Source organism: Geotrypetes seraphini, chromosome 1, assembly GCF_902459505.1.
Source record: "Geotrypetes seraphini chromosome 1, aGeoSer1.1, whole genome shotgun sequence".
Classification (NCBI taxonomy): Eukaryota; Metazoa; Chordata; class Amphibia; order Gymnophiona; family Dermophiidae; genus Geotrypetes; species Geotrypetes seraphini.
Window position 1 is genome coordinate 427,276,024 of NC_047084.1, and position 13,665 is coordinate 427,289,688.

Here is a 13,665-nt window from a genome sequence, read left to right on the forward strand (position 1 = left end):
GATCTATTTGGGGACATATTAATCTGATTCTAGAGCCTATGGCTCCATTATCATATGAAGTGGTGTTATGTGAGACACTTATTTCCTAAATCTCCAGTGGACAGGTATAAAAACAGGTTATTGGGCATAATGACTGGGGTAGCCATCCAAATGATTACAAAAAATTAGAAAACTTATAACCGACTGAATTTCACCTTCTGGTGGAATTCGTTATGCTGATGAAAAAGGCAATAATAAGTGGTGGTTCAATCTGACATGGGGCCCATTGACTAATTTCATTGATTCTACTTGAACAGTTCATTATTCCCTTATTTCTGGTTATCAGTTGCACATCCAAGAAGGGGGAGGTTGTATATTGGGATTGGTTTTATATTGGGATTGGGATTATATAGACATAATATTGTATGGTTTACTTATTACCTTGAGATTGAGAGGGAGGGGGTGAAAATGTTTTTCATGAATATTATTGAAAGATGATAGTGTTGTTTTTCATGTAAATTGTATGAACTGATTTTAATTTTAAAATGAATAAAGATATTAAAAATTTTTTTTTCAATGACATGTATTTCTTTTCTTGATTATTAGGTGGGAGGGAGGGGTAAAATTTATTGCTCATTTATGTCTGTAAGATCAATGTGCTTTCTTGTACTATTATATGTAACTATATTTTTTTGTTTTGCACAGTTGTAGTTTGGACATTTAAATAAAGATTTAAAAAAAAAAAAAAAAAAAAAAGATCACAAAACCTAAATGGAAGAGACAGCAACTTTATAATCTTTCTGTGGGCATCAGAGGTCTTTTTTCCTCCATTTTGTATGAATTTATTTCAAAGATTTGAAGAGTTGATTAGCACCAAACATTCAACCATACAATCACATTTATCACAAGACTAACCTTCAATGTAGAGAATGACACAGGGAAAATATAAGAACATAAGATTTGCCGCTGCTGGGTCAGACCAGTGGTCCATCGTGCCCAGCAATCCGCTCACGCTGCGGCCCTTAGGTCAAAGACCAGTGCCCTATTTGAGTCTAACCTTACCTGCATATATTCTGGTCCAGCAGGAACTTATCTAACCCTTTCTTGAATCCCTGAAGGGTGCTTTCCCCTATAACAGCCTCTGGAAGAGCGTTCCAGATTTCTACCATTCTCTGGGTGAAGAAGAACTTCCCTATGTTTGTATGGAATCTAACCCCTTTTAACTTTAGCGAGTGCCCTCTCGTTCTCTCCACCTTGGAGAGAGTGAACAATCTCTCTCTCTCTCTCTACTAAGTCAATTCCCTTCAATATCTTGAATGTTTTAATCATGTCCCCTCTCAGTCTCCTCTTTTCAAGGGAGAAGAGGCCCAGTTTCTCTAGCCTCTCATTGTATGGCAACTCCTCCAGTCCCTTAACCATTTTTGTCACTCTTCTCTGGACCCTTTCAAGTAGTACTATGTCCTTTTAAATGTACAGCGACCAGTGTTGGATGCAGTATTCCAGGTGGGGGGTGTACCATGGCCCAGAACAGCAGCATGATAACCTTCTCAGATCTGTTTGTGATCCCCTTCTTAATCATTCCTAGCATTCTGTTTGCCCTTTTCGCCACAGCCGCACATTGCACAAACAGTTTCATTGACTTGTCTACAAGTACTCTCAAGTCTCTTTCCTGGGGGCTCTCTCAGAGTACAGCACCAGACATCCTGTATTCGTGCATATGATTTTTGTTACCGACAGGCATCACCTTGCACTTATCCACGTTGAACCTCATTTGCCATTTCGCAGCCCATTCCTCAAGTGTGTTTATGTCTCATTGTAGGTCTTCGCAATCCTGTGTCCTCACTACTCTGAATAACTTTGTATCGTCCGCAAATTTAGTCACCTCACTCACCAATTTCTAGATATTTATAAATATTTTGAACAGCACGAGCTTGAGCACCGAACCCTGCGGCACTCCACTTGTGACGCTTTTCCAGTTTCCTATCCGTCAACCAGTTTTTAATCCATGTGAGTATATCACCCTCGATTCCATGGCTCACAATTTTTCGAAGTAGACGTTCATGCGGGACCTTGTCGAACGTCTTCTGAAAATCTAGATATATGATATCGACTGGGTCACCCTTGTCTATCGGCCTATTTACTCCCTCGAAGAAGTACAGTAAGTTTGTCAAGCAAGATCTTCCTTTGCTGAAGCTGTGTTGGCTAGTCCTCATCAGTTTTTGTCCGCCAAGGTGATCAATGATGCGGTCCTTTATCAGTGCCTCTACCATCTTTCCCTGTACCAAAGTCAGACTCACTGGTCTGTAGTTTCCCGGATCTCCCCTCTAACCTTTCTTGAAGATCGGCATAACATTCACCACTTTCCAGTCTTCCGGAATCTTTCATAAGAACATAAGCAGTGCCTCCGCCGGGTCAGACCATAGGTCCATCCTGCCCGGCAGTCCACTCCCGCGGCGGCCCAAACAGGTCACGACCTGTCTGAATCACCAGAAGGGGCTCCCTTGCTACCTTGGTTTCTCATTGAAGTCCTATCTTCCCATCGTAGTCCTAACCCTCCAGTCTTGCACATGCACGACCTGTTGGGTTTCTATACTTATTACCTGGTTAGCTTTCTATACTTGTGTTACATCCCAGCTCCTCCCTCAGTATCCCACGAGCCCTTTATCCCTCAGGAATCCGTCCAATCCCTGTTTGAATCCCTGTACCGTACTCTGCCTGATCACTTCCTCCGGTAGCGCATTCCAAGTGTCCATGACCCTTTGGGTGAAAAAAAACTTCCTTGCATTTGTTTTGAACCTATCTCCCTTCAGTTTCTCTGAATGCCCCCTCGTACTTGTTGTCCCCTTCAGTCTGAAGAATCTGTCCCTATCCACCCTCTCTATGCCCCTCATGATCTTGAAGGTCTCTATCATATCTCCCCTGAGCCTCCTTTTTTCCAGAGAGAAGAGCCCCAGCCTATCCAACCTCTCGGCGTATGGACAGTGTTCCAGCCCTTTTGCCAGTTTCGTTGCTCTCCTTTGGACTCTCTCAAGTACCGCCATGTCCTTCTTGAGGTGTGGCGACCAATACTGAACGCAGTATTCCAGATGTGGACGCACCATCGCTCGATACAATGGCATGATGACTTCCCGCGTCCTGGTTGTTATGCCCCTCTTTATGATGCCCAGCATCCTGTTGGCTTTTTTCAAGGCTGCTGCGCACTGTGCAGATGGCTTCAGTGATGCATCCACCAGCACACCCAAGTCTCTCTCAAGTCTGCTGTCTCCCAACAATGCCCCCCCCCCCCCAATTTGTAGTTGAACAACGGGTTCTTTTTCCCTATATGCATGACCTTGCATTTTTCCACGTTAAAGCGCATTTGCCATTTGTTTGCCCAGTCTTCCAGCTTGTCCAGGTCCCTTTGCAGGTCCTCACACTCCTCCCTGGACCTAACTCTACCGCACAGTTTGGTATCGTCTGCAAATTTTATAACCTCGCACATTGCCTCCTTTTCCAGGTCATTGATAAATATGTTGAAGAGTAACGGCCCCAGCACCAATCCCTGTGGCACACCGCTCGTGACTCCCCACCAGTCAGAATATTGGCCCTTCACTCCGACCCTCTGCAGTCTACCCGACAACCAGTGCTTGATCCATCTGTGCACATCCCCTCCCACCCCGTGGTTCCACAGCTTCCTAAGCAGCCTTTCATGTGGCACCTTGTCGAAAGCCTTTTGAAAATCGAGGTAAATGATGTCTATGGGTTCCCCATTGTCCACCCGACTACTTATTCCCTCAAAGAAGTACAGAAGGTTCGTTAGGCACGACCTTCCCTTACAGAATCCGTGCTGGCTTGTTCTCAGTAGGCCATTCCTCTCGATGTGCTCGCAAATGCCGTCCTTGATCATAGCTTCCACCATCTTCCCTATAATTGAAGTCAGGCTCACCGGCCTGTAGTTCCCGGGGTCACCCCTTGATCCCTTCTTGAAGATAGGTGTGACATTCGCCAATTTCCAGTCCTCTGGTACCTCACCAGTTTTCAAGGATAGGTTGCAAACATGCTGGATTGTGCCCGCTATTTCTTGTCTTAGTTCCTTCAGAACCCTTGGGTGGATCCCGTCCGGGCCCGGTGATTTACCACATTTTAACCTGTCTATCTGTTTGAGGACATCCTCCTTACTTACCTCTATGTGCTCCAATTTTTCGGCCTGTTCCCCACTCATGAGCTCCTCTGAGTCCAGTATATTAGATGTGTCTTCGCTCGTGAAAACCGACGAGAAGAACGTGTTCAACCTCTCAGCTACCTCTTTATCCTCCTTAATCACTCCCTTCCTATCCCCATCGTCCAACGGCCCCACCTCCTCTCTCGCTGGTCGTTTCCCCTTTACATAACTGAAGAATGCCTTGAAGTTTTTCGCCTCCCTGGCCAGCCCCTCTTTGTATTCCCCTTTCGCTTTTCTAACCTCTTGGTGGCATTCCTTTTGGCATTTCCTGTGCGCCTGGTGATTTTCCTCCGTTGGGTCCTTTTTCCATCTCCGGAAGGATACTTTTTTGTCATTTATTGCCCTCTTTACTTCAGTTGACATCCAAACCGGGTCCTTTGATCGCTTGTTCTTGCAGCCTTTCCTGAAACTGGGGACGTACATTCTTTGTGCTTCCTGCAGAGTGTCCCTGAATAGGGTCCAGGCGCTTCCCACAGTCTCCATCCTAAAGATGTTTCTGAGCTTCCTCCCCACCATTTCCCTCATAGCAACATAGTTCCCTTTCTTGAAGTTGAGCGCAGTTGTTGCGGTCCTCCTTACTATGGGTGTCCCCCTTTCTAATGTGAATCTGATCGCGTTGTGATCACTGTTGCCTAGTGGTCCTCCCACTTCTACCCCTCTTGCAGGCCCCCCTAATCCGTTTAGGATGAGGTCAAGAGTAGCACCCCCTCGCGTCGGTTCTTTGACTAGTTGCTCCATGAAGCAGTCCCTCACAGCTTCTACAAATCCTGTTTCCCTAGTGCAGTTGGAGTGACCCGTACTCCAGTCTATTCCCGGGTAGTTGAAGTCCCCCATCACTGTTACACTTCCAGTCCTGCATTCCTGTCTCAATTCCGCTTCCAAGTCGTGTCCGACTCCTTCTGGCGTACCAGGTGGGCGATAGTACAGCCCCAGTTTTATGCCTGCACCCTTGTTTCCCGGCAATTTGACCCATAGCGATTCCAGCCCCTCTGCCTTCGTTGCCATATCCATCCCGATCGAGTGGATAGAGTCCTTTATATATAGTGCTATGCCTCCCTCCTTCTTGTGGGTCCTGTCCCTCCTGTAGAGCTTGTACCCCGGCAGCGCCACATCCCATTGATTTTCCTCTGTCCACCAGGTTTCTGCAATTCCAATTATATCTAGGTCCTCCCCCTTGGCCACGATTTCTAGTTCACCCATCTTGGCCATAAGGCTTCTTGCATTTGCGTATAAGCACCGCAGGTCCCGTAGGTCCCGTCGTTTTTCCTCCACCTCTGCATTTACCTGGGCCGCCTGCCCTTGGATTTCGGGCAGTTCTCCCGTTCCCTGTGCTTCTGCTTTGCCCTCAGCCTTTACCCTCTTAGCTTTCAGCTTCCCCACATTTCCTGATTTGATCAACAGATTAGCTATTAGTTGAAGCAGTTCAGCTATAACTCCTTTCAGTTCCTTGATTACCCTAGGGTGGATGCTGTCCGGTCACAGGGATTTATCGTTTTTAACCTATCAATCTGTCTGCATACCCCATCTCCACAAGCTCATTCCCTGTTCCCGCCCCATTCCCACGAGCTTGGTCTCCATCCCTGCAAACTATCTGATCTAGTGCTGCCCGATTCAGGAAAAAAAAATTTTGATTTGATTCAGCCTATTGAATTGGTTTTTCAATTCGATTCGATTTTCCTGCCCAATTAGGTGTTTTTTTGTTTTTTTTTCAAACATCCTGGTGGGTTTATTTTACACCCTCTACACCCCCTTTGCCTTCTCTTAATCACACTGGCGCTGTTGTGTAAACAAAATAAACAAACAAAAAAGACTTTTCCTCTCTCTGTTAAATCCTAGCTCACGTTTGCGGTCTAACACCAGTTCTGGCAGGATACACATTTCAAATCTGACATATTGAAATCACAAAACAGAAAATAAAATTAGTTTTTCTACCTGTTGTCTGGTCATTATTCAAATTTTATTGGTCTCAGCCTCTGGTTGTCTTCTGATAACTTGCTTGCCAGGGTCTCCTTTCTTTCTTCTTTCTCCCTGCTAACCATCCATCTTCCATCTCTGTCCTCCCCTTCCGTTTCTCTTCCCTCCCCAGGAGGTCTGGCATCTTTCCTTTTTTTGTCTCACTCCACAGATCCACCTTTTCTTAACTACTCTTTCATCCAGCATCTCTCCTTCCTTCCCCACCATCCCAGGATCAACCATCTCTCCCTTTCTTTTCCTAACTACCCTCCTATCCAGTATCTCTAACCCCCCTCCACACCATCCCTTGCATCCAACTTCTCTCCCTTTCTGTTCCTTCCCTCCCTAAATCCCACTGTCCATCATCTCTCTCCCTCTCCTCTATTTTCAGACCATTTCTTCCTCCCCAAAGTCCGGCATATGCATATCTCTTTGAACCCCCCTTACCTCCCTCCATGTACTTCTATACCATGACCCCCTCCCCTGAAGGTCTGTCCCCCAAGAAGGCCTGCACCCCACCCCTAAAGGCCTGTGCTACCATCTCTGAAGTCCTGTTTACCCCTTGAAGGCCTGCCTCCCCCCTTGAAGGCTTGTCCCCCCCCCCTTGAAGGCCTATTCCCCCCCCTTGAAGGACTATCCCACCCCTGAAGGTCTGCCTGTCCCCCCACCTTGAAGACCTGTCCCCCCCTTTGAAGGCCTGCCTCCCCCCCCTTGAAGGCTTGTCCCCCTCTTGAAGGCCTATCCCCCCTTGAAGGCCTATCCCACCCCTGAAGGCCTGCCTGTCCCCCCTAAAGGCCTGCCTGCTGGTCTCACCCTGAAGGACTGCTCACCCCCCTCCCCCCCGGCGTCCGGCTTCCACCCCCCTGGCCTTCCCGCACTGACGTCAGAGGAGGGGCGGGACCACGACGGAGGAAACAGCTCCGAAGCAGTACTAAGATCACTAGCACCGCGATCTTGTTTGCAGGCTGTTCCTGGAAGGTAAACAGTGCGGGAAGGCCGGGGGGGGGAAGCCAACAGCAGCACTTCCCGACTGACCCTCCCCCCTCGCCCTCTAAAGCAGCTGCCGCTCCTGCTTTAGGGGCGAGGGGGGAGGGTCAGGCAAATTGGGAAGCCATTTTTTTGTTGTTTTGAACTGATTCAAATCGATTCACCCAAAGTGAATTGGTGAACCGATTCGAATCATGAATCGGGCAGCACTAGTCAGATCCCATCCTCACAAGCCTCGAATAGTTATGATTTTATATTGAACTTATTTTATTAAAGTATAAAAAGAAACAATATTCTGTACAATTGTCATTTTATAAACATAATAAAAAGCAAGTATCAACAAAACCCCTGCCTCCCCTCTCCTCCCCTTCACAAATATCCTCCAATATTAAGAAAACTGAATAAGCCTAATTACTACAGAATGCTACACAGAAAAATCATGATAACAGAATATTGTAGTCACATATGACAGGAATAGTGTTAGGGGAGTACAACTAGGGCAACTGCCCCCTGGTCAGAGAGAACCCTAAGCCAGCTAAGATGAATGGCCTGAGCTTTATGGTCCCCAGTTATGTTTAACACCAACTCTAGCAGGATACATATTTCAAATCTGATAACAGGGTGTCCACGTCTCTTTACAATTTCAAAAAATTACTAAAAAGGCAATTGATGAGATATGTTAATCAAATTTGTCCTATGTACTCAGTCATCATCAAAGTTTGTAATCACATTGCATTTGGGTATTTCAGGTACCCTGTTGATGAAACAGAGGCTGTTGAATAAAACCCCTAAAAAATGGTTACTCCTCAAGAAAAGGCACAATGTGAATCGTGGTTTACTGAAACAAAATCAGATACGCAGACTCAGCAAAACTTCAGGACTGCAAAACTACAGGACTAAATATGGAAAACATGCACCGTCACATATGTCAATTCGTGCATGGCACAAGAAATTTATAACGACAGGGACAGTATTGGATAAAGAAAGGAGTGGACGACAAAGAATATCGGAGGAAAACGTTGCTCGTGTAAGACAATCCTTTGCTCGTTCTCCTTCAAAATCCATCCGTATAGAGCAGTGGTCTCAAACTCGCAGCCCGGGGGCCACATGTGGCCCGCCAGGTACTATTTTGAGGCCCTCGGTATGTTTATCATAATCACAAAAGTAAAATAAAACAGTTTCTTGATCATCTGTCTCTTTAGCCATAAATTACAATATTATTATTAAGACTTAGCCAAAAGGAAAGATTTATAAACTATAAAGAGTTTTACTAAATGCAAAATTGTCATTTCTTTAATAAGACATTAGCTATTTTTTTTCTGAGGCCCTCCAAGTACCTACAAATCCATAATGTGGCCCTGCAAAGGGTTTGAGTTTGAGACCACTGGTATAGAGGTATATTAAATGATGCAAAATAAACTTCAATATCTACTCATTTTGTAAGAATTTCCATAGATCTGTCTATTCATTTGGTTTTTTTGTTTTGGGTTTTTAATATATATTTTTATTGAAAGTGAAAAAGGTCACAACTTGGCAGCAAAAGGTCACAACTCGGCAGCAAAAATACAGAAATGTCTAAATATCATAAAGAAACAAGATCAATCCCACCAGTCGAACCCAGCCAGAAACCCAAAGGTAGAGCAGATCGAAAAAAAACCTGGTCTCTGATCAGCTGTGGAAACTCAAAAGGACAGGAAGGTACATGTAGCAAACCAACCATTAGAGTGGCCATCCACTATTTTGAAATAAATATCACCCCAATACAGCCACCCACAATCTTGAAATTGTAAAGAGAATTTGTGGACACCCTGTATTCTAATCACAAAATAGAAAATAAAATTATTTTTTTCTACCTTTTGTTGTCTTGTCATTTTATTTTTCAAATCATGTTGGTCTCAGGCACTGGTTTCTTTTGTCTTTTCTTAACTCACTTGCCAGGTTTTCATAACCATTGGACATTTTTTCTCCATGCTCAGCATCCATCTTCTATCTCTATGTATGTATTGTTCCCCATGTTCAGCATCTCCCTTTTCTTATGTCTCCTATAAGTCCCTTTCTAGTATTTCCCCTGTGCCCATCTCCCTACCTTCATCATCTCACCATTCTAAGATCCCCTCCCCCTGTGTACAGTATCACTCCACTATATTCCTATACCACCCCTGTCCAGCATCTTCCTTCTGTGTTCTTATTCTCCATGTCTAGCCATCTACTGTGTCCATATATCACCCCCATGCAGAAATTCCCCTTTTTGTTCCTGTTCCTATGCTCCAATCCATGCCCATCAACTCCCCTCTTTTTGTATATCTCCCTGTGACCAGCTACTCCCTCTCTTACTCCCTTACACCAATGTGTCTCTCACACCCTTTTTCCTCCCTCCTGTTATGTTCAATGTTCAATATTTCACTCACTCTTCCTTCATCCCCTTGGTTCAAGCTTTTCTCTTTCCCTTCTCTTCTCTCTCTTTCTTCCTCCCTGCAAGTCCTGCACCTCTCTCCCTTCCCTCTAGCCTCCCTCACATGGGTCCAACACTTCAAGCCCCTCCCTTCAGCGCCCAGGTGTGGGTCTGGCACCTCTCCCTTCCCTCCAGCTCCACTCACCACATGAGCCCAGTACATCTTTCCATTCCCATAAATCCCCAGACCAGATCCAGCAACTGTTTCCCTTTCCTTCAGCTCCAGCCAGTCCAAGCAACTCCCTCCCCCCTTCAAGGGTGCAGTAGCAGTCCCCCCCCTCCTCCCGATCATGGGTTTAATCTGGCAAAACAAAAAAACTAAAAAAACTGCAACTCCCCTGGGTCGGCCCCTTTGTGCCTCCCAGGGTGGGACTACCAGCCTCTTAGAAGCTTCATAGAAAAAAAGGCAACATTGCAGGCAGGGCTGCTCCAGGACCTTTTTCCAATGTAACTTCCTGGAACAGCCCTGTGTGCGATGTTGCCTCTTCTTCCACGAAGCTTCTAAAAGGCTGATAGGCCCACCCCCAGGAGGCGCAAAGGGGCCGACCAGGGCAGTCACAGTTTTGGGTTTTTTTGCTGGCTTTGACCCGAGATCAGGAGCGAGCGAGGAAGGATACAAGGCAGAGGGGCTGTTGGATTAAACTAAACTTTAAATTTATAGACCATGTCATCTCTATACAAATAGAGCTTGACTCAGGTTACAGAACGATCTACAGTGATGAAAAAAGGGAGGATGGGGACTGCTGGACCCACAATCATGAAGGGGGGCTGCTGGCTGGGAGGAGTAGGAAGGGAGGCAACTTATGGCAGATCCATTGCGGAGGACAAAGCCATTTACCGCTCCACAGGGCAGTGAAAAGCCTTGTTCCCGTCCCCGCAGCAAAGGGCCGATTTTTCCCCCCGTTCCTGCGGGTTAGCCATGGGAAACAGTCCCCATGTCATTCTCTAATTCAACGTATCTGTTGTTTGTTTTCCTTTGAGAAAACAAGTCACTAAACAATTTATTTCAGCCCTCCTCATCAAATGCATCCATAGCACTTTCCTTCCCTTTGCAGCTATTAAACAGATCTTAAAGGTGGACAAGAGGGAAGACTCCAGAATTATTCTGTTCCAAAGGGAAATCTGTTTCCAAATGTTTACTATACCTGCTTAGGTCTCTGCATTCTGGGTATCTCATATCATTGTAAAATGTGTCTTCCAGGTAAAAGAAAGCCGACTTGTAGAGATCCTGAAGAGAAGAGGAGTGCAGAAAACATCACACACAAAAGTCCAAAGCTACATTCACAAAGAAAATGACTGTCATAGCTAATTTGTCTTTCTGTCCTTCCATCTGCTGGAAGCAGTAGGTCTAGGACAATCAGCCAGTTAGATGAGGAGAAATTAGGTCCTTATCTGTTACTTTTCTTTCTTTTAGTCCCTCCAGACCGGCACAGAAACGAATGGGTTTACGCTCCTCTGCCAACAGGTGGAGAATGAGACAGTAACTTTTGGCTATAGTACAAGTGGGCTGTGCAGTCTCTCTTACAATCAGTCTTTATGAATAGCAAAGCAGAAATCAACTAGGCTGAACAAGAACATATAACTCCACACTCACATGGGGAAAACCAAGGAATAGTCCAAAATCAGATACGGATTAGAACAAGAACCTTTCAGAACACCCCACAGTTCGCCAGCCGAACCAAATGCCTCTGCTCTTTCAACTCCCCAAACAAACAGCAACAACTAAAATCTGCAGAAAAACCTGTATCCTTCGCAAAAATACCAAATAAAATGACCGGGCAGGGTCTGTGCTGGTATGGAAGCACTAAAAGAAAGAAAATTAACATGTAAAGACCTAATTTCTTCTTCCCTCCATATCTGCACAGAAATGGATGGGACGTACCAAAGCAGTACCCATCATGGGTGGGACCCCCGAAGGGCCGCCACATGCACACACTCACCGAACGCTTCCTAATGCGCCTAAACGTCCACACGGTAGTGTCAAACAAAAGAATTGAGAGAAGACCAAACTGCAGCTTTACAGATATCCACCGGAGGCACAAGAGAAGAATTAGCCCAAGAAGCTGCTTGACCCTGAGTGGAATGAGCCTTGAGAAATTCAGGAACAGGCTTCTTTTGGAGAAGGTACGCCGAAGCGATGGCCTCCTTGATCCAACGCTCAATGGTAGCCTTGGAAGCACTGTCTCCCTTAAGAGGGCCCACTAAGAGAACAAAACGACAATCTGACTTATGGAACTCCTGCATCCGTTCTGAAATGCGCCTCACGGAAGTAATGGTCACCAAGAAAACTGACATAGGGTCCATCCAACTTGCGCAACTGCCTCTGTTCCAAAAAGCCCTCCCGGCTACCCAAGACCAGGAGAACCATGGACTGGTTGACATGAAACAGCAAAACCACCTTCAGCAGAAAGGAGGGAACTGGCTGTAGCACAACCTGCTCCCTAGAGAACTCCAGGAAGGGAGGCCTATATAAAAAGGCCTGCCGTTCTGAAATGCGCCTCACGGAAGTAATGGTCACCAATAAAACTGCCTTAAGAACATAAGAATAGCCTTACTTGGTCAGACCAATGGTCCATCAAGCCCAGTAGCCTGTTCTCACAGTGGCCAATCCAGGTCACTAGTACCTGGCCAAAATCCAAGGAGTAGCAATATTCCATGCTACCGATCCAGGGCAAGCAGTGGCTTCCCCCATGTCTTTCTCAATAACAGACTATGGACTTTTCTTCCAGGAAATTGTCCAAACCTTTCTTAAAACCAGCTATGCTATCTGCTCTTACCACAACCTCTGGCAATGCAAGAGTAATGTCCTTAAATGTACAGGTGCCAAGAGGCTCAAATGGAGGATGAACGAGCATAGAGAGAACTAAAATGAGATCCCAGGCAGGAACCAACAGTTGCACTGGCGGCCGCAGCAAGTTTGCAGCTCTCAAGAACCGAATCACATCTGGAAAAGAGGCCAAATGCTTACCGCACAAGAGACCACGAAAGGAAGACAAAGCAGCAATCTGCACCCGAAGGGAATACCTGGCAAGGCCCTGCTCCAGGCCATCCTACTCCAGAAAGTGAGACAAAATAGCTTGAAGAGGAACCACGCCATGTACAGAATACCCGTCCTCAAAATGACACCAAACACGGACATAAGCCCGAGAGATGGAAATTCTCCGAGACCCTAAGAGAGTAGAGATCACCTTATCTGAATATCCCTTCTTCCTCAGGTAAGCCCTTTCAAGAGTTAAGCCATAAGACAAAAGGGACCCAGAGTGAACATTAGAATGGGACCATTAGATAGAAGATTGGGCGAGAGGGGCAGCGGGAGAGGATCCTCCACTAGCAGATGAACCAGATCCACATGGAGCCACTAGGATCACGCAGTCCATGTGCCAGGCAATCGGAAGAACTCTGCCACCCAGAGACCATGGAGGAAAGACATACAAAAGGCTGTCTGACGGCCAAGTTTGCATCAGAGCATCCAGTCCCTTGGCATGGTAATCCCTGTGCTGACTGAAGAACCTTGGTGCTTTGGCGTTGACATTCATGGCCTTGAAGTCCATAATCGGCTGACCCCAAGCTTGAACAATGCACTTGAAGGCTTCCAGCCCATGATGCCACTCGGAGGGATCCAGAAAAAGATGACTTAGAAAATCTGACTGGACGTTGTCCACGCCAGCAATGTGGGAAGCTGAGATATTCCGAAGATGAGCATCCACCCATTCCATGAGCAGAAAGGACTCCAGTGCCACCAGATGACTCTGGGTGCCCAACTGACATAGGCCACCACTGTGGCATTGTCTGAGAGAACTTGAACTGACTTGCCCTCCTGCAAGGACTGGAATTCCACCAACGCTAGCCGAATGACTCTGGTCTCCAGAACACTGATCAATCAGGACACCTCAACCGGTGCCCAGCTGCCCAGAGCTGAGCGACCAAGACATTGAACTCCCCAACCAAGGAGACTGGTGTCTGTGAGAATCACTGTCCACTGCGGCTGATTGAGACTCATTCCCTGAACCAGATTGGAATATTGGAGCCACCAATGTAGGCTGCGCCAAACTAATCCCTTGAACAGGACCAGAGAGTCCAGATCGTGAATCTG

General features: G+C 46.3%; 1 protein-coding gene across 1 annotated transcript in view; it reads right to left on the minus strand.

Moving 5' to 3' along the window:
• Positions 1 to 13,665, minus strand: part of SNAPC3 (small nuclear RNA activating complex polypeptide 3) — a 107,454-nt gene that overhangs the window by 24,117 nt on the left and 69,672 nt on the right. The window contains exon 6 of the mRNA XM_033919136.1: positions 10,718 to 10,800. Within this exon, the coding sequence (XP_033775027.1) occupies positions 10,718 to 10,800 (83 nt within the window). The remainder of the gene's footprint in view (positions 1 to 10,717; positions 10,801 to 13,665) is intronic.